At 41.3% G+C, this 26,435-nt stretch overlaps 2 protein-coding genes across 2 annotated transcripts; one reads left to right on the top strand and one right to left on the bottom strand.

The window, feature by feature from the left end:
* Positions 1 to 1,844: 1,844 nt before the first annotated feature.
* On the bottom strand, positions 1,845 to 23,149 carry wdr37 (WD repeat domain 37). Its single transcript, XM_030767309.1, has 15 exons — positions 22,942 to 23,149; positions 21,057 to 21,149; positions 20,189 to 20,367; positions 17,465 to 17,561; positions 17,016 to 17,111; positions 16,439 to 16,503; positions 12,325 to 12,460; positions 11,998 to 12,069; positions 11,826 to 11,870; positions 11,060 to 11,136; positions 10,047 to 10,281; positions 9,452 to 9,593; positions 3,324 to 3,458; positions 2,835 to 2,949; positions 1,845 to 2,576 (listed from the first exon to the last, which is right to left on the bottom strand). Exons 3-15 carry the CDS (start codon positions 20,324 to 20,326, stop codon positions 2,445 to 2,447), a joined length of 1,485 nt encoding a protein of 494 aa, XP_030623169.1. The 5' UTR covers positions 20,327 to 20,367; positions 21,057 to 21,149; positions 22,942 to 23,149; the 3' UTR covers positions 1,845 to 2,444.
* idi1 (isopentenyl-diphosphate delta isomerase 1) lies at positions 23,069 to 26,435 on the top strand. The gene is made up of 6 exons (XM_030767310.1): positions 23,069 to 23,117; positions 23,221 to 23,420; positions 23,761 to 23,933; positions 24,493 to 24,585; positions 24,690 to 24,820; positions 25,519 to 26,435. The coding sequence occupies exons 2-6, from the start codon at positions 23,290 to 23,292 to the stop codon at positions 25,834 to 25,836; spliced, it is 846 nt and encodes a 281-aa protein (XP_030623170.1). The 5' UTR covers positions 23,069 to 23,117; positions 23,221 to 23,289; the 3' UTR covers positions 25,837 to 26,435.

The following is a 26,435-nucleotide window of genomic DNA, read 5'->3' as shown; positions in this document are numbered from 1 at the left end:
TGTTTCTGTAGTCTGAATGCTATATGTACGTTTTAAAGATAAACATCAGCCAGCAGGAGTGTAAAAGAGTCATTTTTATTTGAATGACAAACCAGATCATGGAATAACTTTGCCATGTATACTACTGATGACTAACAGAATAGAATTCAAAGTGTTTATTGTCTTATAGGATTCTATCAAATTAAACACATTTCTCCATGCGACTTCTTTCAGAATCAAACAGAATAACATTAAATTAGATTAGCAAAAAAAAACAACAAAAAAAATCATAATAGAAGAAGTCAATCTTAATGAAAAGTGATTCCATTTATTATTGTCACATTTTGTATTAGAACAAACTTTCTTTCCCAGCATGGTAAACTAAGTTACTCTTAAAGGCAGAAAAAAGCAACCAGCTTTGAATGGCTCCAAAAAGTACACCCCCTCAAGAACATTGCATTTATCATGAAAACAAAACAAAAAACAAAAAAAAAGAGAGAGAAACAGAAAACACCAATCTCACACCAAAGCTGCCAGGTTTGCTATGCTGTTGTATCTTATCTAAAACATGAATGTGCACCTTTTCAAAACCATGTGTCTTTGATAACAGAAGCTATGCTAAATCCATTTGATCTGTACATTTTCACTTGGAATGCAAATACAACAGTGAATGATTACGTTTTCATACAAATAACACCCCCCACCCCCCAACGCTGATGAGTACGGTGCATATTGCTGAAAGTCTAAGCACTGTAAAATAAGAGACAGAAACTGACACAGACAGAGCAGCCACTCACTCTCACACACACACACACACACACACAGTTTCACATTTTATGTCCTTATTCCTACTCAATCAAACACAAAGGGTTTAATATAGCTCGTCAGCAACGTGGCCAGTCACTGGTTAAACTTTTTCAAATGGTCACTGCTCATATCTTGCAGTTGCTTAAATTTAACAAACATTTGATGCCATAATAAATTTCATCACTGTCAGATGTAACTATGATTTGATTGTTTCTTTCACATCAATAGAAGGTGTATATATAATACATTAACAGGGGTGTAACAATCTCAGTAATGTTTTGTGAGGTATTACAAACACTCTAACACACTGTTGACAGCTATGAGAATACAGAATAAGAAAACAATTCCCAAAAGCCAGTTTGTAACCACTTATGCTAAGATCATAGACAATATTCAGAGCTAATAAACATCTCCATCGAGGGTATTTTGTCGCAAAAATGAGTTCAGAATTTGTACATATTGATTCAATAAACCAGTCTAATTTGTCTGATCAACAATGGGAAAAAAAGCCAACCACAAGACAGATAAGTCGTTGAAATGAAAGATTAACTTCAAAATGTAATTCATTTGAAGTTTTTAGCACAAAGATTTACAACCATGGTCACAGGTTTTACAACGTTTTCTGTTCTATTTAGCAGGATACAATGATTTTTTTTTTTGTTGTTGTTTGTTTTGTTTTGTTTTTAACCATCCACAATAAAGCGCCAAGGTTCTTCATGCAAAGGACATTTAGTAATACTGTTGTTCAGAAAGAAAGGACTACAGTGCGTGTGCCTCAGCAGGCTTTCTCATCTTTTTCTCTCAAAGGCAGATGTCACTGCACTTCTCTTGTGCCAACGGCAAATGAGGCATCGTCTCTCAAAGCAAAGGCCGAACCCCACACGAAAAAAAAACATCACACAATATTGAAAATATGACAGAGTTAAACAAAAAGAAAAGAAATATGTACAAAAGGACATATTTCAAACAGTCAAAAAAAACAAAAATAAAAAACCAAGTAACAGCATGAGGCTTTTGAAACACTAAAAGAAAAGGAAAATAATAAAAAAAAACAAAACAGTATGACTTCCTATGGACCCCAGCAGTCCATACCTGGGTGCTGAAGGATTCAGAAGGTGGGGGGGAAAATGTTTGAGCCAAGCAACATTTAAATCCATAATGACCTCAAGGTGGCAAGAGAGCACAAAGTCAGATATGTGATATGGATGTGGCACCTGCAATGCTTTGTGAGTTTGACTCCGCCTCCTCACTCTCCTCCAACCCCTGTGTTTTCACTTCACTGACACAGAGGCTTCTGGACTACACACACAGGTTTAAGATGCATTTTTCACTTATTTACTTCCTCACTCATTAGTCCAAAAACAATGGCTGATATCAGGAGCCAGTGTAAATGTAACATATCTAGTTTGATAACCACACACACACACACACACTTTAACACACACACACGTAGACAGAAGCACAATGTGAATAACAATGTTAGCTGGCCTCATGCGTTTTTGTTTTTTTTTAAACTGAGAAAAGAGGCAGAGTGTTCTGTCACATGTGGTTATGTACATTTCTAGTGACGTGTGCATGTAGATCAGTGTGTTTGTGTAAATATATAGGTGTGTGTGTGTGTGTGTGTGTGTGTGTGTGTGTGTATGTATGTGGGGCGTTCACTTCTCCTGAAGCAGGGCGGGAATATTGATGTTCCAGCCGATGGCCTGACGGTCAAAGCCGCAGGTGAAAAGGTTACAAGCCTGGTTTTCCTCATTCCACACACAGCAACACACCATACGCCGATGTCCCTGTAAACAGACACACGCACACAAGTTACAGCACATTTCTTCAGAAAACCAGCTATTTCATCCTTTAAGGACATAAGTATCATTTAAGCATCAAGACTAAACCAAGGTCAACAGCTACAACAGGAAGGGCAGTGACCTTGAGAAGTGAAAGACTGTGACAGATGAAGAAAAAGAATGACACATTCATCACTTCATACACACAGACACACACACACACTCGCACGCACTCACACAGTCCCTCTTTGGAGCATGGTATACCTGTCTGTTACTGCGGGGCAGCCGGGCCAGTCTAACCCCAGTCATGTCAAACAGCCTGACTTGCCGGTTATCATGGGGAAGAGCGATTATTCTTTGGTTGGCAGAGACGCTGATCCTGGTGGGGCAGGAAACTGTGGTTAGGCAGGCAGGTGAAAATTCAGTGAGAGGCAAAGGCTAAAAATCAGAACACCATCTGCTGAGCCTCAACATAACCTGTTCATTTCTCTCCTTATTGGAAGCACTTTTCTAGACACTAAATGTGGGTTCTCCATGAGTTTGCTTCTGCTATTTTGATTACATGGGCATATTCTTGACTTGAGCCTGTTGGAAGGGCTAGTGAATATTTTAAAAGACATAAATACAGAGACAAAAATATAATTGCAGAGCGAGAGCACGGTTAAGAGTAGTCGGTCGTAGTCGGTGAGTTTTGATTCAGTGTGACTGTTCTGTGAAATCCGTCTGGCACCTCTATCGACCTCTCCTTCTTACCTATTAACGGCTGAGTCGGTGCGGATGGTCGCTATGGGCGACCTCATGTTCTTCAGGTCCCACACCTTGACAGTGCGATCGTCACTGCCCGACACCACATTGTCTCCCACGGTGAAGACGGCTGACGTCACAGTGCTGGAACAAACAGGTTTGTGAAGTCAATAACGATTCCTTCAGAGTGTCTGATCGCTCAGGCGTTCCGTTCAGATACGATCGCTCTGTTCCTTTCAGCACCTTCCCATCGATACGGCGGAAGACACGAGATAAGGTTGACACCAATCATAAACTCAGATGATTTGCCGATAGATTTTTGGATTATCTACGTCACGCCACATTCCAATCTATAGGATTCATCAGGAGTGAGAAACTTTTGAAATATGACATGTGCCACCTAACTTACAAAAGGACCTGTTTCTCATTTTTTCCTATGTTCTTAACACCAGGCTACTAAGAAATTCTCCTTTCACCTGCTGAAAAATAGCTGAGATATGCTCACCCTCTGACAGCATAAGCTTAATCTCCATCATGCTATTTTTCTTAGAAAATCAGTGTGTATTTTCTCTGTACATGTCCAAGGGGGTCTCTATGAATCCACTCAGTTACTTAGTCACAAACAGTCACGCTGCTTTGAATAAAAGTGACACACACTTACTTTCAGAGGCTATTTAAATTAAAAGACATTTGTACCTCCAAACTTGCCCTCGGGCCTTTCTCTCAAAGTCAAACCCCGTGTTTTATTTCTCAGTTACTGCTCTTCATTTGAGATTCTCTGAGTAGTACTTGTGCTGAGGAGTGCTCAAACTGACACAGCAAGAGCTCCTGTGTGAGGCGCCTCCTCCACTCCCAGCTCTGACTGATTTTGTGGCCGTCTTTGGGTTAGACATCCTGGGGTATAACAGTTCCCAGGGGTGGGGGCCAGCAGCATGGCAGTCAGCAGTAACAGTGCAGTGAGAGGCATGTATGAGCTTGTGTTAGTTATAATCTCACCATGAGTTCACCATGAATTCACAGTTTACTGCCATTAAACTGACACACAACTTAAGCTCTTGTTAGTCTGTACAGCAAGGTCTTACGGGATAGTAAAGTTTAACCCTCTGGATGATGCAAAGGCCATTCACAACACTTCTGAAATCTACGGACGCGTGACACCCAAGGGGCCTCGCCAACTGGACCATGCTTAACTGCTTGTCAGGTAAACTGCTGCACCTTACACACTGTTTGTCCGCATAGAGCATCAACAGCTTAGCAAAGCCGAGTGGAAAGTTGTCTTCTCCAAAGACAGTAGAGCAGTGAGAGCTAAGACGCAGGCTGCGAGTGAGCAGCATTCAGGTTCAGAGGCTCATGAATGAGCTAAACTCAGCTCCGTTCTCCAGTGCCAACGCACACCCACGGCCAGACCCACACCCACACGGCTGACATCACGCACGTTCATTTATTAGAATTTAATATTTCTCATTTATAACCTCACTCTCTGCTGTCACTTCTCCCCAGCAGTCTTTTCTATTCTACCACTGGATAGGCTAAATTTACCAAAAAAAAAAAAAAAAAGGTTGGACTTCTGTTCTGTTCTGTTCTGGTTGCTGACTGGGATTAGTGAGGTGTGAGTTAGCTCCAGCCCTTGCTTGCGGCTAACCTCCCGTTAATTTGAATTGACATGATAATAAGGTTTAATTAGGGCTAAATTCTGCCACATCAGAAATGCAGGAGCTCAGGCACTTACTGTATTTAACGGCCTGTTGGCCCGTACTCGTCAGAGCGAGGGCTCTGCGTCTGATGCCGGGGTGTGAAAACGTTTTCTGACACCGCGTGGCCGCCGCCGGAGACCAGGGGAGGGGGTGGGCAGCGACGAGAGGGCGGGGAGGGGGGGTGGAGGGGTAATAGATTAAAAGCTTGATTAAAAACCTATTATAACTCCGATGATATTTTCGAAATGTTCCCTCTACCCCCCCCCCCCTCCCCCCTCGGGACGACTGACAAGCAAGGTCGAGACTCATTAGGGGGGAAATAAAGGAGCGGAGAAGTGGGGAGGGAAGGAGGGGTACATGGAGTTCCGCATCCCTAATAAAGAAGTACGGCATCACGCAGTGTGTAATGGAACAGGATGAGTCCTGCCCACATTCTCCACCAATGATGACTAAATCCAGAGAGATCCTTTCCCATTTCACTGGCTCAGGGGATCCTGTTATGGAATGATATTGGACATCAGTTTGCGAATATAGATGAGTCATGTAGAACGGATTAGGAAAAAAGGATGAAGAGGAGGGAGGTAAAGGACACGTATTAGCCACATATCCCAACAGGGGAAAAGAACTAAGTCTCTTCTTACACTGCCTATCAACGGTAAACTGAGAGAGCCTTAAAAGGAAACGGAGTATGTGATGTTTCCGGCGTGCGCTGTGGTGTTAACACAGTTCTGACGTGTTCACGGGAAAAAAAAAAACAACAAAAAACTAGCGAGTTCTCTCTCTTCTTTCTCTCTGGCCCCATGTGTATTTGTGTCGACTCAGATCCACTTTGGCATGCTAACTCAAAAGCCCTGTGTCAGTAAGTGACAGACACGCACTGGTGTCAAGATCAAACGTCTTCTAACACACACGCACACATACTCACGCTGGCTGAGTGCTGAGAGAGAGAGGGAAACAGAAAGAGACAGAGAAAGAGAAAGAAAGAGAGAGAGAGAGAGAGAGAGAGAGAGAGAGAGAGAGAGAGAGAGAGAGCAGACAAACACGACATGGCAGGCTGTTTGTTGAGCACGTTGGCTGCCACTTCTGATTTGTACTCTTGGACTTGTTAGTGAGCGAGCGCTACTATCAGACAATTATGAGGCACAGGGCTTGGACACAGGAGTCCTTTTGAGTGCCATTGCTCTACTGTCACAGTGTGTTTCCAATAATTACCTCACAGGATGCACCATCAAGGGTTCCTACTAATGCAGCTGTGTGTGCTTGTGTGCTTCACGGAACCCAAAGTTGGTTCTATGTGTGTGTGTTTCTGGGAATCCAGAGTTGGTTCTGTTTGTGCGTGTCTGTTACAGGAGAACCAAGAGCTGGTTCTGTTTGTGCGTGTGTTTCAGGGAACCCAGAGTTGGTTCTGTTTGTGTGTGTGTTTCAGGGAACCAAGAGTTGGTTCTGTTTGTGTGTGTGTTTCAGGAAACCCAGAGTTGGTTCTGTTTGTGTATGCATAACCAAGAGTTGGTTCTGTTTGTGTGTGTGTTTCAGGGAACCCAGAGTTGGTTCTGTTTGTGTGTGCATAACCAAGAGTTGGTTCTATTTGTGTGTGTGTTTGCGGGAACCCAGAGTTGGTTCTGTTTGTATGTGTGTGTGTTACAAAAGAACCAAGAGTTGGTTCTGTTTGTGTCTGTGTTTCAGGGAACCCAGAGCTGTCTCTGCTCCCTGTCTCATATTGAGCAGAGTCTATAGATTAGCCAGACTAAGAAGACTGCTGCACAGAAGAATGAGGAGAAGAGAAGATACAAAGGGAAATTGATAAGGAAGATTGCAAAGTGCAGGTAGAGACTGGCTGAGAGAAGAGAGCAGGTACAGAGCTGGTGGCTCTTTGAGGAAAAAGATGTTGCTGTGTGTATTGGACTGAGGGCATCTATATGGGACTATATTATGGATGTATTTGTTACACAGATACACACATATGCAGCAGTGCATGTGTCTATATGTACAGTAACTCAGGTATTTGGGAGGGTGTGTGTGTGTGTGTGTGTGCTGTCGCATAAAAGTGTGAGAGTGTGTGTGTGGGAGAGAGAGACAGCGACAGAGAGAGAGAGAGAGTGTGTGTGTGTGTGTGAGAGAGAGAGTCACTAACAGTAGCAGGCCCAGGGAGGTCTTCAGGCCCTGCCAGGCGTGGTGCAGGCCTCATTCATCTTGTGGTGGCAGTGCAGCCGAGCGTTGCCTCACGCTGACAGTAGCACTACTCTCTCTCTCCCTCCCTCCTTTCTCTCTCTCTCTCACTCTCTCCCTCCTTCCCTCCCTCAGCCTGCTACATGCCGGTCCCCGCGAGAGCCTCAATCAACCCACACACACTCCACTGTGACTGCCGCTCATTAGGACTAACAGCTGTCTCCCTAGTCCTCACTCAGACATACATACACACACACACACACACACACACACACTCACAAACTCACATTTGCTCATATTCACCCCTTTACATGTTCTCTCAAATAAATTCATACATGGATTCACCACAACAGAAACCCATACACACATCCGCAACACACAGCCAACATATTCAGTGATGTGAACTGTAGAACCTCAGTAATTTACTGCAGATATTCTCTCTCTCTCTCTCTCTCCCTCTCACACACACACTCCACTCATATACACATCTAAGCACAAAAGCATAGTCCATTACAATGTTTCCATGGCAATACCAAAACACAGAAGTTCTTTATTCTCACAGAATGCCACAAACGGAGAAATTCAGATTCTTTAGCAATGCATTTCATTAACATGCAGAAATGTAATCACACGTTCAGTGTTACTCAAGTGTCTACTTCATTATAATATGTTAATGCCAAATTGCCACAATATCCTCACAGCAGTGTTAGTATGCATATTTCTTCCCCTTTATGTGTGTGTGTGTGTGTGTGTGTATATGCATGTGTGACAAGTGTACCTCAGAGGCTTGGGTGTTGACTGCATCAGCGGATTCACAGAGCCCAAATTAATTAGCCGCGACTCATCAACTCCAGTACAATACCTCTGCAGAGCCCTCCGTTCCATCTGAAACCTACTTGGTTGAGTATTGACTCAGGCGTTTCAGTGCCGTCTACAGTTTAGCTACAGCTGTCACTCCACCCTCTCTAAAGCTGATACGCCAAAAGAGTAGATTCCAAACTCCCGTAGCGTTATTATCAAACCAGTTCAGGCCGCTCAGGTTAAGGCAGAGAAAAAAAATCACCATAATAAAACAACTAACAATTACAGTGACTATAGTGAAAGAGCATTCTGGTAAAACAGTCGTGATCAATCTCTTGAGTATAAAATTAAAGTTACACCTACACAATGTAAAAGTAGCTAAAAAGAGCCATTGTCAGCGCTCCCTGTATTTTTGTGTGTTTATGGAGTTTGAAAACACAGCCCTCTGTTGCGGAGTGATTCTTAACGACTCTTATGTGCGCAAGGTTACCTTAAGTCGAGTTCGACTTGTTGAATCTTTGACGCGATAACAATAAATGAGAACAAAAAGACGGCTTGACAAACAAATATGAACAACAAAAAGGTTTTCGCACATCTAGCGAAGGGGAAGGAACGAACTTGCACGGAGTGGCACTCGAAGTGGCAGGGAATAATTGACTTAGCATTGACTAGTGCAAATGTGGGAAAACTGGCAGCGGCACGGCAACTAATCTCATTACCGTGATTGTCTATTGGAGAGAATTACTGCCGGATCTGTCGGAATTATACATGTTGGGGTCCAACATAATGAGCGACATGTAATCCCCCCGCAATCAAAGGCGTCAAGTGCATCCACGTTTCTGCATTAGAGAAGAGACGCCGTTGAGACTTCAGAGGGGAACTGTCAGTTGACACTTAAGATGCGAGTGGCGAAAAAAGCCCCTGTTTTTAAAAATGATGTTGAAGGGACCAAATTAAACAGGACCACAGATTATTGTAAAAAGCCTGAGAAGTGACAGAACGTTTTAACGAACAGGGTCTCTCGTTAATACACGAGACGAAACTGGAAGATTTTTGCCTAGGACTCGCAGTGCTGAAGTTGTACACGTTGGCACGAAAGGGTTGACAATGGGAGAGTGCACATTAACTGTAACAGATCTGCAACTGAAAGAACTACACTGCCATCTGGTGGACACAATAAAACTTCCAGGAGGCAAAACATATAGACACACAAACAAGCATTGAAAGGTAGGACTCAATTCCATAATGAGTTAAGGCCAAAGGCCGCTAAGCTGTTTTGTGTGGCTGGTAGTTCCAAAGGTATATAGTATCAACTCTTACTTAAGTATTAGAGACCTAATACACATATGCATTAGGCCTATTCTGTGTTAACTGGTGAACATGTAGAAATTACTGAGTGATCTTAATGACTGAGGTAGATACTCAGGTATCCTGAGGGGTGAAAGAGAGTGGTACAGAGGAGCACTGGGTACTCACTCAGTGTGGCCCTGGAAGACGTTAACTGAATGAATGGAGGGATCTCTGAAGTCCCACAGACGGAAAGTAGTGTCTCTGGATGAGGTGACCACCAGACGCTGGGTGGGGTGAGTACAGCAGTGGGTCAGCTCCTGATCATGACCTGGACACAGATACAGATACACACAATGCACACACACACACACACACACACACACACACACACACACACACGGGGGAAAAAAAACATACTCAAAAAAAACGAAAGATTGTGTAATCAGTTTCAGTACAGCTAAACCATGACAACCAGGCATTCATTTCCCAAAGGCTGATCCGAGGTTTAGCCAAACTCCATGACCCCCCCGACACAGCATAGCCAAAGTGGAAAACACCTAAACTGTTCCTCAGTTTAGTGTTCCTCTTTTAGACGCTTAAGTACACGTTTGCTAAACTTCTCCAGTTAATTGAGAAACAGGGCTTTGCAAACAACTACTGTCCTTCCTAGTTTCTCTAGTACAAATAACCTCCCAGCAGGGAATATATCCTAACTTGTGACATGTCCAGTATCTCATAAGAGCAGCAAAGCTCACTCCAGCCATCAGCTTGCTTTCTTTACCCGTTAGCGTGTGGACAAGTTCAGACGTCTCCACGTCGTACAGGTTGGCGGCCCTGTCCCACGATGCGGTGACCACTTGCTTGCCTCCGACAAGCCAGTCTGCAGCGATGACCACGCCCTGGTGGCTCTTCAGAGTGGTGGTGGCGACACGGATGGTGGGGCATTCGCTCGGCCCGTCGACCTCTCCGTCCGCCTCGTCCTTGTCTGAGAAATCCACGTCATCGTCTAACGAGGCCTGGTGTCAGACAGCAGGGAGGCGGCTGTAAGTAAGGTGACTCAACGAGGGTTATTTCGTAGAAATGTTCCTGCTTCTTCTTTTAGATACTTGATTTTAAGACATTCACGACTATTTTTACAGCTCACGTCACTGACGCTCTGCTCTCTTTGTTGCATCTGTCTCAAGCTAAGGTAGATAAGACACAGTGTTCAAATTATAACCGGAAAAAAAAAAAACCAGACATCCATTGACTAAGACCTCTAGGCCCTGTCTCTCTGCGTGTATCTGTGTGTGTGTGTGTGTGTGTGTGTGTGTGTGCCTGTCAGAGCTCAGTTGTGAGAGACCCATTGTAAAACACCATAATGAGGAATAGAGAGTGGGCAGTGGAGTGAATAAACTGGAGGTCAGAAAAAAGGCATGTGAGCGATTCAGAAGATATTATAAGAGAGCTGAGAGAGTGAATGACCGCTGTGCATGGCTCAGATGGTTACATAAATTAGCCCAGGGCTAGATTGAATGAATGAATGAATGAGTCCGTGAATGCACAAATGAGTGTAGTGAATAGGAGGTCAAGAGAAGGTTCTTAATAGCTCAGAAAACAGAAACCTGCTATGGCTAAAGGAGCAGTAAGAGTAGGTGAATTAAAATGAATGACTGGGAGGAATGAGGAGTGTGTAGTTTGTGTGCAAGTGTGTGTGTGTGAGAGAGAGAGTGCCTGTGTGTTTGCGCACGTGTCTGTGTGTGTGTGCACGCGCGCATGCCGACAGTGTAAATAACAGCAGAGCTTGAAACTCACACTGATGTCTGCGGGGGGCTGAGGTGGAGGCAGCTGCACCATGTAGCGCCAGATGTGAGCAGTTTGGTCGCCAGATGCTTGGAGAAGAAACACACACACGTACACACTGAACACAGGTACACTAACACTAAGATAGACATAAACATACCGCCATCCATCAAAACATTTCACAGAAAGAAAGTCAGAAAGAGAATGAGATTGAATAAGTGAGGGAATGAGCGTGAGAGTATGTGTGTGAGAGCAGGGAGAGAAAGAGAGAGAGGGGGCGTAATCCCATTTATTGATTAATATGTTAATCTACTGGACAAATACACACAGGAAATCAAAGGGATGAAGATCATGTTAGAGCTCTTTTCCCCAGTCACGGTGCACCAAATTTAACCACTATTAACAGCATCAAAGAGAGAAATAAGACTGTCACCATCAGCTGATATTAACCAGTAAGGACTGAGGACAGAAATGTGTCTGTAGTAAACAGAACGCTCAGCAGGTGGCACCATATCTGACATTAATTACGTAGACTGATTTCTGGGTGTTTCTGCAGTTAGTTCTCTCTAAATGTTTTGGCAGCAATCAAAACCATTCACCAAAAAAGAGATGAACAGATGACAATACATGAGGAGCTTTCTACATATGAAGTCTCCATTATGCTGAACGATCTAATGCGTATTAAAAGGTCGTGTTCCCATGGAAACCGTCCTACAGGTAAAATTGCTATGCTGAAGCTACAGTTGGGGCTCGTTCTCCATTGAAAGCAATGACCTACCTGTGAGAGCCATCTGCTCTGTGGGGTGGAACTTGATTGAGTTGACTGGGAAAAAAAAAAAAAAAGGAGTCATGATCAGCATTGATTAAACAAACCCAAAAAAAACAAAACCCACTTCGTTTAAACTCAGGATGCTTCTCATGGCTGTATGGGAATGGGAAGCTGTCCTTACCTGATCCAGCGTGACCAGCATACTTAAGGAGACACTTTCCTGTCTCAATACTCCACAGCATAGCACTGTGATCTACAGAAAATCACACAGAGACAATGTAAACATACCATTTATTAAACGCTTTTAAAAAGCTTTTCCTGAAGCGACGTTTCAACACCGTGAATGATCTTTCTTTTTTTTAAATTCTAGACATCAACCAAACATTCAACTAATCTAACCCTGGACACTGTTTAATGTGAGGGATGGCCACCGCTGCAATGGTTGAAAGGTGTTGAATCTTTGTGTAGTTTACGCTCTAAATCGGGTGGGGAGCGCCGGCGGTTGTACCTGCTGAGGCTGTGCCCAGGACCAGCGGCTGTATCCTCGTGATGCTGAGGTCCCAGATTCCATCTCTGTGCCCCACATACTCTTTAACCAGCTGACACACGGCCCGGGACGTAGTGGCTTTGAAACTGGACACAATCTGACAGGGGGTTAACAGAGAGGAGACCTTCAGTCCACATTAAGACATAACACACACACACACACACACGCAAACACAAACACAAATACGCACACACAGACACACACACTGATCTAGGTGCAGAGCAAGAAGCAGACAGCACGTAAGCGTGGCTTGCCTGAGCTAAGAATATTGCCCATCTGCGTGTAGCTGTGTATAACACGCTGCGTGTGGTTACGCTGAATGAGGGCCTATACTGTGTGCGTGGCTGGCTTTGAGACTCATTTCATCTCAAAGGCCTTTGAAATGGTGAATGAAGCCTCCAACTCTGATCAATACTTCAGTCATAAAACCAAATGAAATAAATAAACAAATAAAAATCCACCAAAAAGAATAACAGAATATTTTTCAAAATAAGACAACATTTTACATTGAGTACACAGTTAACTATAAAGTATATTTAAAAAGAAAAAAAGACTGAAGATGTAATGTAGAATAGCAATAAAAAGCATAGTTAAAAGGTGAAATTAAGCATCAAGCAATTTGTTCATGCACATCAAATTCAGTGAATTGAATAAGGTGCCTACACTAAATCATACTAAAAAAATCATCCTACTATGAGCTGGGCTGAGTAAAACGGAAAAAGCAGATATTCTGCATTTAGTCCAATTTCAATACTAGAAAAGTCCAGAGTATAAAACGGACTTTTTAACAAGTCAGCATCTCTTCTGCAAACGAACAGAGACGTTTCCAATGGTAATAACTGACCCAACCCTTGGTGACAGAACCGTACGCCAATGAATCAAAAGGTTTATATTACTGTTTAACAGACAAACATAAATGAACATCTCTAATGAGTAAAAACAATAAAGTAAAAGATCTACAGGAAGTATTGCGTATAACTGTTAAAATGTATAAATGTTCAACAACACTTGGCTAAGGAAACTTGCGGTTTCTATGAAGCAAAAATCATACTGTAAAAAATAGGCAAGCAAGCCAATACGCAGTCTACCTACAGTACCTAAACATAGACAAGCATTCACATTTCACTTTGAGCTATGAAAAGCAAAGTGTGTGCCGTTTTCATTGACTCTGACTGAAAGACTGGATTTAACTTGCTCTTATAAGCACTGTTCTCTGATCAGTTTTTCCATGCTGCCCCTATGGCACACATCATTCACACTCTCCGTAAAGGCTGAATGACACTGAAGTTAAAATTATACAGATAAAATCTGGCTGAAGCAGGAAAGGAGAGTGTCAGATATACTTGATTTTGACTTGTAAATATATCTGATTGTGTGATCAGATGGGTTTGAACGAAAAAAGAAATATCCTGTTAGGAAATATTTGCTCTTATGGCACATTAGGAATGTGAGCCTGCGTGTAGACATGTAACGGTACACATCATCCAGAATGAATCCTTCAGTAAGTGTTCTTCTATGGGCTACAGTTAATGTAATGTATAAAACCACAGAAAAGTTGCATGGACACTCTCATTAAGTTGCATGGACACTTAAAAAAAAAGGTATGTGTTCTTTCCTGAAGTATGTTCTTGTTACTGAACAAGCCAACACAATACGTGTCGAACACTGTTTCAATCCTTAGCCTGATGGGTAATTTCATTTTGGCAAAGGCGAGACATCGTCGTCTGAAGACCGAAGTTACGCTGAAATGTGCCAAAAACGTGGTAAACCGTGACCTCGAAAACGTATTACCAAGCAAACCCTGTGCTGTGTGTACCGTTACACCCTAACTACATCACATCCAGACAAAAAGAGTATTAAATAAACAAACAAACAAACAAACAAACAAACAAAAAAAATAAGTCTTTTTGTGTACAACCTATTTGCTGTGACCGTAAACAGTCTGCTGCTTTAACAGTGTAGAATTCATGAGCTGTTTAAAATCAATCACTAGCCAAGCATGCTACATTAAACTACAATAATTCATTATAGCAATCTCTTGACTTAGATACTGCAAAGCAGAACTACAGTCAGACATTGTTTCTACTGTTTGCATGATTTGAAACAATAACAACTGGGGATGGGGCACAGATCCATTGACAGGTGGTTTTTCTATAAAGTGTCATCTATATCAGATATACACCATATCAATCTCGAAATATAACACTGTGTGACAACAGACACTTGTATGATCAAAAATGTGGTTTGTTTTGAGTTTCTCTTGAATGAATACAGAATAACAGGCAGCAAGACAAGCCTTTTTTTAAATTTGATTCAGTTCTGTTGTGCACATTTCATTAACTGACAGGTGGCTGTCATCACAGACAGATCAATTTCGACTCTAGACTCAGCCAGAGTAAAAGATATTTCAATTTATGATAGAACCGCTCTTTGACCGTAAAAGCCATTCTCACTAATTAAAGGACAGTGAAAATGACTTTGGTTTCTTAGGAGAAAGGGAGGGGGGAATACAGAACCACTCAGCTGGGGGGGATAAGATCAAATTCACACTCTATATGACTTTCCATCTTTAGAATATCACAAGGCAAAAGTGAAAATGAAATGATATCTGCACGTATCACTGAATAGACATTGACACATGATAGAAATGCAGATGCACAGAGATTGTTAATATAGAGCATAATAATTTGATGATCTACTGTATGTTCAGTACTGCCCAAACCTGAGACACATATCCATACAGAAGATGCTAACAAACTGTCTTACCAGGCTAGCATCTCCATGTCATGTATTCCAGTCATACTTATCTTAATACATTTCATAATCTTGGTTAGCAGCCTTTTTTTCCTTTCTTTTCTTTTTTTTTTTTTTTTGTGCAAGATCAGAACTTTCATTATATCAGAAATAAAGTCATAAATGCCTTTTGAAAACCTATTATAGCCTGTTCAATTTGTTGAGTGCTTAATGGGACAGCTAAACAACCCCCCGCTGTGGATAGTTCATGCACAATTTGGCGCGTGGAAAAGCGAGGAAGTTACCCATGAGTCTCCACCCCACAACTCCCAGTTTCCCACATTGAAGTTGCGAGGTCCACCTACTTTGCCATGGAAAGAATGTGAGCGCTACATCAGTGAGGGAGGGAGTGAGAGAAAAGAGCATTTTTTTTCAATCAGAAAGACCGAAGCTGACAGGAAGAGGTGTTGCCATAACCCTTCCATTACCAGAATGCAGTTTGTGTGTCTTACAACAAATGACTACATTCACAGATGAAAAGTGGGTAGTAAGACTTGGGTGTAACATGGAATTCACTCAAACTGCGACGCTCTGTGACCTGCTGTGCGGATATAATTTATATTGAGATATCCTTCACTCTTTTGGCTGTCCTGCCAAGGTGCGTTCACACTGGCTCTCATTAGCATACATTTCCAATTCCAAACAATAGCTAACAATGAGAGGGAAAAAGACAGTTTGAGAACGGTTGAGTGAAATACTCCATGTAACTGACGCGGCTATGAGAGTAAGGAACATATTTTCCATCACTGGATTTGTTGCCAACACTCCGGAATGTTCCTCTAGATTGTTTGAAATGAACCGTTTAAAAACATTCAGAGCAGATACGCCACTGGTCATTCGTTCAATGTGAAGGCACCTCAGGCTAAAGTCAAGACAATGTATAAGCATTACTGGCACCAGAATGATAAGACTGTACTCCTGAAAATCTAGTTTTGCAAAGTGATCTGATACTTTGCGAAAACAATATGCAACTCGGACAGGTTCAGAACAGGTCTAATCAACGTTATACCAAATGCTGGAAACGTTTCCTCAGAGAGAGCCACATTCTTTTCTTTTGCTCTTTAACGCGTCTAAATGAAAAAATCTGAGCTTGCTTTCTACTGAGTTGAAAACATGATTTATTTTCCTATGAAAATCAGCCAGACGATCTGGCTGCCAGTTGCCGTTGGACTTTGAATAATGATATTAACTCATTACGTAAAAGCAGTTCTGTTAACCCTGCCAAATTATTCTTGACTGTAAAGTCCATAGCAGGGCTAATGGAACTGCCTGCAGTACATACCTTGCTTGTGGAGGCTTTGTATGTGGTCTTCAGTTTTTGAGACAGCTGACTTGTACTGTGACTGGCTAAACAGATAAGAATAGATGAACAGATCATTCAAGATAAAGGAACAAAAAGCAGGAAAGAGTTACATATCACTTCTTCTAGAAAACATGAACACGGGATACATCTCTGACAATAAGGGCTGTTTGTAATATTATATGTGTGACAACTCTGGTTACAGTAATATGACCATCAACAGTCAGTCATTGTGTGTCTTCACTGTTGATCCCAAAAACAGAAATTGTTTCTAGGCTATCTCACAGTCACCAAGCTGGAAACATCTGACCTAGCTTTAGCCTACCTTTACATTACGCCACCAAAACAAACAAGACTTGACACAAGCCATCAGAAATTCACAATAACATGAGTCAATGGACTCCATGGAGCTGTTCTGGATTTAAGGCAAGGTAGAAAGAACCAAAAGCAACAACAATTTAGCATATAGCATAAATAATCTATAAGAGTTTGGTAATTTGTACCTTAGAAAAAATACTAAACAGGAGGGCAATGAGGACTGGGTCTAGTTTCTCGGTACCTTTTGTTTTAAGAGCTCCTTTGCTCAGATCTCCCCCATCTATGGTCTGTCCCTCCCCAGCCAGGCGCTCATTCAAAGAGTCGATTTCTCGCCGCACTGCACAGTTAGATAGGACATATCCAAAAAGAATTCTACAGAGCACCAGACATAACCACATCACAAATACTTACATTAAATGAGCTGTGTTACCTCAGTTACACCAAATGACTGACGGGGAAAAAAAAAAAAAAAAAAAAAAAAGTGGTGTGTACTATGTGTTGGTGGTTGTGAGCTCCATTAAAGAGAAAGAAAAAAAGAAATCTATGTACCCTCGCAACCACTTTTCAAGCTGACGTTCAATATTATCTCCACTACGCAATGTTGACAAAGAGAGTGGGGCTCTGTCTAGCCTAGGATCGTAATGGATTAGCTGGTTGTTCATTAAAAAATGTTAGGCTTTTAGTACTCACATTCTAAGTTCTCAATATAGAGATTTTCAAATTCTCGTTCGATCTGTCCAAACAGGTCGAGAAGGTTGTTCCTTAGAGGAAGGGGCAGCTTGGAATCCTGAAAAAAAAGCATAAAGCCCATCAAAAATCCACATTAACAAATTCAAAAATCTATATGAGAGATTATTGTCTACCCTGAAGCAATGTACATGAATCAACACTCACAACGGTGCTAGAAACTAAGTGAGGCCTTTAAGGGAATTTGCTAATACACACACTTACACAAACAATTTTATTTTAAAACATCAATGTGCTTACCACAAACAAGTTCCACTAAAGCAACATTATCTCTACTAATGAACAAGGCAAATCATTTGATTTGCCTTGTTCCAGTTTAGCTTGCGATAGTCTTGAATTCCTCTATGGGTTTGACTGTATAAATTCCATGTAACTGTTTCATTACATGGCTAAAACCCTAATCCTAATCAAATGGTTAAGAATTTATCAGTGAGGTTAGCTTGGGTTAGTAACGGTGCTCTGAGGGACAATTCATCACATAAAACAACAGATTCTGACCAAAACATTTCTGCTACATCACAATGCTACCCTATATTCAGATCTTACCTCCATGCTCAAGATTAAGAAGTTCCCAGAAAAATGATTTCAGCCAGATTAAAACTATACAAAAGAAAGTAGTCCACAAAGAACGCAAATGAACATAAGTGGGTTGGGCAGAAGCTTGCCACTGTTATTATGACAAACCACCACAGGAGAGGAGTATGTCTTCATTGTAACTGACATTAAACATAGTTGGTGTCAAAGTGAGGTTAGCAACTCTCCATTCTGTCACTGCCATATGTAAATACACGTAGAAGTAGGGGGGGAACCAATTAGCAAACACACAGTCAGCCTCTTATTCTAACAAAGCTGCTCTATCATGTGACTAAAAAGTAGATATTGCCATAGCAACCAGACATAATGACAGCATTGAGTGAGTGAAAAGGCCCTCAGGTCTAATCCTGGCGAACAGTTTCCAAAAGAGAGGGGGTACTTGTCAACAATAAGCCTACAGGTAGCACAGAGGAACAGAAAGGGCCAGTGAATAGAATAATCAAACCATGACAAGAGTGTCAAATTAAAATTTGATGAGTTAGATAGCGGGCTGACGATAGTCCAAAAAAGCATGAGCGCCTTGATCATAGCAACAGTTTTAATGCATTTTACTGATGCTTTTTAGTAATTGAAATCAGCTTTGACCAATCAAACTACTATCCTTACAATTCTGCAGTCATTTAACCACGCCCACAAGATGCTTGACGCAATTTAACACGATGCTTACTGCTGCATGAGGTCATTCTTAAGTACATGTACGTTGAAAATGCAAACAAATTGATTTAACTGTCTCACACACTTATTGTGAATGAATTATCCTAAGTGTTTAGCTCGGTTGAGGTGACGGCTTTGCCTTGCATTCACCATGTTCATCTGCTGAATGAAAATCCTTCAGGTGAATGAAAAGTTCCAGCTAAAAGTGAGCTTTACAGACAATACCTGTCTGAGTACATCAGACGCAGCTGTCAGCTTCATTCAGGAGGAATTCAACACCAACTATACCCAAAGGGGGTAACTTAGGTGTGCACACACAGTATAGTATGTCTTCAATACGGTTTGTTTCAGTTAAAATGCGGGGTTCATTCACAGTTAGCTTGATGCTAAAAGTCATCATCTCCAGAATAGAATTGTACTAGCCTCTTTTGGCCCCACACAGGGTTACACCTAAGAAAATGAGCATATCCTGTTGAGAAAGCTATGGGTTTTTTAGCAGCTGAGTGAAAATAAATGTCTACTGCTTTATGTGTGGGTCTACATGCATTGCTCTATGATATGTAAGAGACTCTGTCCTTAGCTTTATGTGTGATAGGGAGGTTTATTCAGCGGTTCTTATCACTGTGCATGCCAAGTACGGTTTGCATAAGGGAAGGTCCGATCAGATGAGAATGCTGAAAGACACTTTGTTGAAGAATTGTGATGTTACAGAATCTGGTCGATGGAGGAAGAGTTAATTGTTAACACCATTTAACTACTCGTAATGTAAAACTTAAAACCAGAGACACTAACTCATTCACAAGTTCCTCAATGAACCAATCAAGTTTGAACAGGTCTGAGTAATTTGGACGCATTTAAGCTAAGTCTTTGGAACTCATACCACATACAATCTCTTTCATCCACAGGTGTATACGGTTTGTGATGAAATTACACTTTGAAAAAAAATTACTCAAAAGCTTTAGGCTAAACAACCCTTCTGAAATCTAGTCTGTAAATCATGTTTTGCTCCAGACCTTAAAAACAAAGATTTAAGTGTGAACAAAGGCAGAGATATAATGTTCAAGGAAATTGTAGGAGTACAGTAAGTGTAAAACATTTGTCTGCACCACAAAGTCATCAGCATGTCTAAAACAATGCAGCAAAACCGGCTTTGTCATGTACTGTACTCCAATAAACATGAACAGAAGACAGAGTCAAGATCAAGTCTTAGGGCATGCACAATTGAACAATAAATGTTTATCTTTATTCATGGATGACCTCCCTAAGTCCACTGAAAATGAGATATAGACGCTGACACTCCCATTGGTTAGACCTCAACCTGGCCCTGTGTATAACAGAATAAGAGACTGAGCGAGAAGAGAAAAAGTAGGAGAAGAGAGAGAAAATAAAACTAGACAGCCAAAAAGAAGGTTCACTCGCCTGTCCCTCCAGCATGTCTCTGTGTATGCCTGGTCGTTCCTGCTCCGTGCTGTTGGTTCGCCGAATGGAGAGACTGTGTGACTTGCGCTTCTGCTTGGCTTGACGAGCGGCTGCGCTGTTTCCACTTTCAACAGGCATCACTCCTCAGTGACGTACTCTTACGCACTTCCTACCTGAAACTGAGTAAACACACGTGCCATGATTTGTCCTGTCACCCCGCTGCACTGCAACGAAAAGACTGTTTCTCCTGTGTAAACAACAATCCCTTTTGTCAGTTCTCTACTTCCTGGTGTTACATAAAATAAACAATCGCCTAAGGATTGCAAGAGGTTTACCTAAAAAGGTTCAGGATTTTATGTGAACAAAGCTGTCTACAGATGATATATTGACCAATGACTTCTTAATGTAATGCTGAGGTAGAACCTGTTTATGGGTTCAATACCTCAAAATGAGAGTAATGCACCATGCTTTAAAACAGACTAGCCGGCATTCATCTAAATTTACAAGACTAAAGACCGATTCTAGAAGTTTAGGTAAACTCTTTTCAAAGGTAATCTTAAAGAGTCCTTTCCTTTGTGAAAAGATAGGTGATTCATTCTGATCAATGCTCTAGATGTCAGTAAACGCTGCTTTTGCTTTAAAGCTTAAACTCATGGGTTATTCAGATCTGTTACCCATGAACCCAGCTTCAGGTCAACTCTAATGCTAATCCCCTGTCCAAACCTGTTCAAATTAGGCAGACGGGAAATAGATACCCTGTCAAAGTTAACAACACAGAATTCGTTGTGAGCTGTGTATGACAAAAGGGTTAACAAACGCACACTTAGAACTGGACATGCAAAAAAGAAATGAAATAAAATAAAAATACCAGCAGTGAAGAGCAGTGAATACAAAACAAAGCAGATGCATCCTTCAGGTGACAGCTCACACTTGCATGGGCCTCTTGCGCAGGTCTCCAACACTGACCGATAAAAAAAAGAAAATGCTCTATATGTCTACATATACGACAAGACACTACAAAAAAAAAAAAAACAAGAAGCAAAGACGTACATTTACATTGACATCTCGAGACACAGAAAATGAGGACACGTGATTAAGGAAGAGGAGGATGATAAGTTAAAAAGAGGACATGATCTGCATTGCTCTAAAGCGATGTGAATAGACAGCCAACTCCCTTCACTTCATCTTCCACATCCATGCACTTAAACGAAACACATGCAGGTGCAGCGTTCACGTGTCAGTCATGCACGAAATGCCCCCTGCAACAATTTTAGCTTATGGTTTTACGCTGATCTAGGCGTAGCTCCCCACATTCCAATTCTAACCTTGAACCTTTACGATGGTAATGTATCATAAAAGGATAACGTCTACCGAGTTACTCATTCCACTGGATAAACAAGAAGAGAAATTTTACAGACTGTCACGTCAACGTCATAACAATAAATTCACACGGCCGTGTCAGCTGTCTGTTGCAAGGTCGGGTGCTAAAGACAGAAATTGCGTAGAAGCAAGTTAGCTTGCTAGTTTCTCCCAAGACGAGATGGTGGATCGGATAACATTTTATCGTTACCGATTGTCAGTGATAAACCAACGAGAGTGCTAACTGTCAGGACGTCTCAAGGTGTTTTGGGTTTGTGAAGGGTTATCTTCTTGGCTATCGCCTGCTAGTACAAGACCTCCTAATATTAGTTGACATGACACCCACTAGCTAATCTAGCTAATCCCCAAGCTAATTTTACTTAATTTGTGCCACAGCAATAATACTTACATTTAATAGACAATAACGCAAAAGTATTTTGTCATACGCTGAAACGAAGGTCGTTTGCCATTGAAACAACGAGAAATTTCTGGATAAACAGAACGAAGCCGTAAGATTTCACACGGAATTCCGGCAAATATTTTGGTTTTCCCCTTTTTCTCACACTGTCAAAATGGCATTTGTCATTGCATACGGGTTATGTGAAAATTGGATTTCAATACTATGCGGAAACGTTTACCGTCTCATTTTGTGCGAGGTGTCCAACTCGTAGTAGATACGAATCAGCGAAGAAAATAAAGAAAAAGGTCGCGTGCATTAACTTCCGGTTTCACAAACGCTACTCTAAATAACCAAAATAAAAGTCCTCCAGAAAATAATCACATTATTGACGCTCCGAAGGCAACAGAGGTTACTGAATTGTGTTACGTGTTGCATATAGTTGTATCTGGCGTGTCTTACATTAAAATCTCATATTTCAATACTCTTTAGTCCAAAAATTAAGAATAGAATAGAATAGAATAGAACAGAACAGAACAGAACAGAATAGACATTCTCATGAATGAAGGAAATGTTATTTGGGTTTCAAAGACAATAAATGAGGGACCAGAAAATGTGGTTTTAAAAGCTAAAATATTCAGTCTTGGCACTAAAACTGTTACGTGTGTGCATGCTTATATGCGAATGTGCACAACTGATATTTGATTAAATTCAGTAATTATCTTTGAAGGAATTTTCGTTCTTATTGTGCAGTTTAATTTTCATAGTCAAAAGGCGAGAGCTCAGTTCCAGCTAGTTCATGCGGCATGTGATTGCCTTTATAGAGAAACAGTTCTATGATATTAAATATGTGATTAAAAAAGAAAGTCACAAGAGTCAAAAATGGTGTTGTGCTATTACTTCTCAGCTAAGGTGCTCTATTCCATTATGATGTTTATTCTTACATTATTTCACAATTACATGAAATACACTGCCTTTTTAAGTACGTATTTCTTACTCATAAGAAGCATTTCTATTTCAGGAAGAATGCTGAAGACAAATCCAAGGAACCAATCAATGAAGAATGCGTCGACAGTAGGCGGTCGACTGACGTTTAGCGTTACATGAACAGCGCGTGAGCAGATGACGGAACAGAGACGACTCCGTACTGAAGAGTTATTTCTCTCGCCTTTGGTATGTTTTAGAATCGCCGACCAGCTGCTATATTTTACATTTTCTGCAGAAATTATACCGTGCTTTGTCTGAACTCAGTTTGTGCATTTGGTTTCATTCACAGTACAAGGGTGGTTCGATGGCGTGTTTGCAGACTGATACTTTTTGATTGGCTTTCATCCTCTGTCTGGCCATGGTGCGCGCTCTGTGGGCGGTGCTTAGGATGGTGTCCTGTGAGGGACCCGCTCTGATGAAATCAAATCTCTCTGTGCAAAGCACCGTCAGGAAACCCAGCGCAGCTGTTTGTGTGAGACATCTGTCAAGGTGAGTTACCGTTTTGTGATATTAACTTGCAGGTACGTGCATAAACTTAAGCTTCTTAGCAATGATCTGGCAACGCAATGCTATACGCAATGTCTGACAGCATTGTAATAAACTACGTCTATACGAAGTAGTTGTATGAGCCCGGAAATTATAATTCGCAAAGCGCTCGAGAGCACTTTCATATTCCTAGCTATAGCTTTCATGACGCAGATTAAGCAGTTGTTTGCTGGGCAGGAAGAATGAGTTTCATGTGGCAAAGAAACGCACAGAAGCATGTCTTTACTTGTCACTGTACCGGTACAGTTAATCAGCTTGTGTTGTGTTGTGTTGTGTTGTGTAGCGGGGTCAGAGGGATCAGACAGTCATTAAGGATGCCAGAAATTAACACGGATAATCTGGACGAGAAGCAAGTCCAGCTCCTTGCGGAGATGTGCATCCTTATTGATGAAAACGACAAGAAGACGGGAGCCGAAAGCAAAAAGAACTGTCACCTTAATTCCAATATCGACAAAGGTAATGCTTTGTACCTGGACTGTATACTAAAGCCTGATTAGTAGAACCGTACATTTCAAATGACAGAATATGTTCAGCCGTTACTTACACTGTTTCTGTAAAATAATGTACTGGCGCAGAGGAAGTAGTAGTGCGTTTTTCTGTGACTGTCATTTTGTTTACCTGGCCAAGAAATAAGTGCTACATTGAATTGTACTGTTGTGTGTTCTAGATAAAGTGCTTTGTTTTACATTGCCTTCATAAAGGTGGAGTTAGCAAATTGTGTAACAGAGGAGACTCCCTCCTTTCTATCTTCTAATACTGAATCATGGTGGCAGTTATAGCTCTGTAATCAACAAAATTTTGGCATGTAGTCGAAATAGAACTCATTCTCTGTATGCTTTGATGGTGTAGATGTAGCTAGGGATTGATTTTTATCCACATTAGATTATGGACTGCTGAAGTTAAGGGCTTTTCAAACCAATCTGAGGTCCCATAACCAGTTTTATAGATACATGGATAATGGATGCTGTAGTAATTTATCCAGTTTTGACTTACTTTGACATATATCATTCCTCAGGTATGTTGCATAGAGCGTTCAGCGTTTTCCTGTTTAACAGTGAAGATAAGCTTCTTCTTCAACAGAGATCAGATGCTAAGATCACCTTCCCAGGTGGGTTATACCTGCAGACACAAATGGCATTTACCATTAGAACCACAACAGATTAAGTATTCAGACCACTCAGTTACTGGATGTATCACTATCTGTATCCACAGGCTGTTTCACCAACACCTGCTGCAGCCATCCCCTGCACACGCCCAGTGAGCTGGAGGAGACAGATGCCATTGGGGTCAGACGGGCAGCACAGAGACGACTCAAAGCTGAGCTTGGAATCCCTATTGAACAGGTACGATGTCTGATGAGGGTGTGAGTGTGTGAAAAGGGAAGATGGAGAGAGAAAAAAATACAGCTGCATCGCTTCAAGGAAAAGTCATAGGTGACATAGGTGTGTTTGAGTTCACCAAGAAGGTGGTCGACGTCAATTTGTAGCTTAGAAAACTTCTTGAAGTTTTCAGAGGACCAAATAAAACTCTAGAGCAGGCAGAATTCTGATGAGTGTTTTAGTAATGCAGGATGTGACAGGGTAAATGTTGTGAAATGTTGTAAATGAGTTCTTTTTTTAATGACTGAAAACAAACAGTAGGTAAACAGAGATGCTGTCTGTACAATCTAAACTGCTGTACTTCCAGTCCTAGCTCACCAAGCTATTTCCTGTCAAGGGCTTGTACCACCTTTCACAATACTGAACTGGCCACAATGTAGAGTCATATCAGAAATGATAACCATTTAACAAGATGTCACTGCTTTTCCAAAATTAATTATTAACAACCAAGATAAATATTTGAATTGTAGCCTACAGTAAATTAATTTTTGAATGGCTCCAATGTAACTTTAAGTAAAGTTACCACTGTGATGTTGAAAATAAGGACCAGTAGTTTTAGAAGACAATAGTTTCATAAGTTGAACATTTACATGTGGTGCTCTTTGTGAAATCCACTCTTGATTCGGGGCCAATATTTTGCTCATATTAATGTGAACCTCCAGGTCCCTCCAGAGGAGATGAATTACCTGACCAGAATCCACTACAAGGCCCAGTCAGACGGAGTGTGGGGTGAACACGAGATAGACTACATCCTTTTTATGCAGAAAGACGTGGAATTGGATCCCGACCCCAACGAGATTAAGACCTACTGCTACGTGTCTAAAGAGGAACTGAAAGACATGATAGAGAAAGCCAAGAGAAACGAACTGAAGCTCACACCCTGGTTTAGCCTCATCGCTGAAACGTTCCTCTTCAAATGGTGGGACAACCTGCATAACCTAAAACAGTTTATGGATCATGACCGAATCCATCGCATGTGATCGCCACTCTCGTCTCCACCTCCCTCGATTTCCCTTCAGCAGAAACCAGCTTAAGCAGCAAAATAAAATAACACAATTGTACATTTTGGAAATATCGAAGCATGCGTGAACCCCAGAGAAAGCTGAAAGTGTTCTGCGGCTTTTACTCGAGTCATTACATTGTTTACTGCAGTTATAACTGTTTTTCAGAGACGAGATTCAAAAAATAATTTATGTAATGATTTTTGCTGTGTTCACATCGTTCGTTGTCATTTTTTGCTGAAGGACAATGGAGTCTTTGTAGTTTTACATGCAAGAGCTGCTAAGTGGTTTCACATGGAGGAGCTGCTAAGGGTGTTTTAGAAGGGTTTATTTTAAAAAAGAAGAATTAAGCACATGAATTTGTTCACAATCAAATGATCTTGATTTTTCCTAAGTGCCTAGTTATCTCCCTGAGACTAAGGTATGTAGGGAATGTTATGTGTAGATGTCATGCCATCAGGGCTGATAGTGCAGTTGTACATTAATGTAAAATAATTAGTTGCTATGTAATTATTAGCAGAGTAACACAAATGCTTTTTCTGTATTTTGCATAATAAATATTCCAGTTTGGGAACTTG

The sequence above is a fragment of the Chanos chanos genome, chromosome 3 (assembly GCF_902362185.1).
Source record: "Chanos chanos chromosome 3, fChaCha1.1, whole genome shotgun sequence".
Lineage (NCBI taxonomy): Eukaryota > Metazoa > Chordata > Actinopteri > Gonorynchiformes > Chanidae > Chanos > Chanos chanos.
Note: the sequence above shows the minus strand (reverse complement) of the source record. Positions and strands in the feature narration are given on the sequence as shown.

Bases quoted from the DNA above. Each gene is read 5' to 3' on its own strand.
- idi1 (XM_030767310.1), top strand. From the start codon at position 23,290: ATGGTGCGCGCTCTGTGGGCGGTGCTTAGGATGGTGTCCTGTGAGGGA. The intron at 23,421-23,760 runs GTGAGTTACCGT...TGTGTTGTGTAG, and splicing joins TGTGTGAGACATCTGTCAAG to CGGGGTCAGAGGGATCAGAC. The intron at 23,934-24,492 runs GTAATGCTTTGT...ATCATTCCTCAG, and splicing joins TAATTCCAATATCGACAAAG to GTATGTTGCATAGAGCGTTC.
- wdr37 (XM_030767309.1), bottom strand. From the start codon at position 20,326: ATGCCTGTTGAAAGTGGAAACAGCGCAGCCGCTCGTCAAGCCAAGCAG. The intron at 12,461-16,438 runs GTATGTACTGCA...ACCCCCTGTCAG, and splicing joins ACAAAGCCTCCACAAGCAAG to ATTGTGTCCAGTTTCAAAGC. The intron at 2,577-2,834 runs GTATACCATGCT...GTCTGTTTACAG, and splicing joins TGCCCCGCAGTAACAGACAG to GGACATCGGCGTATGGTGTG.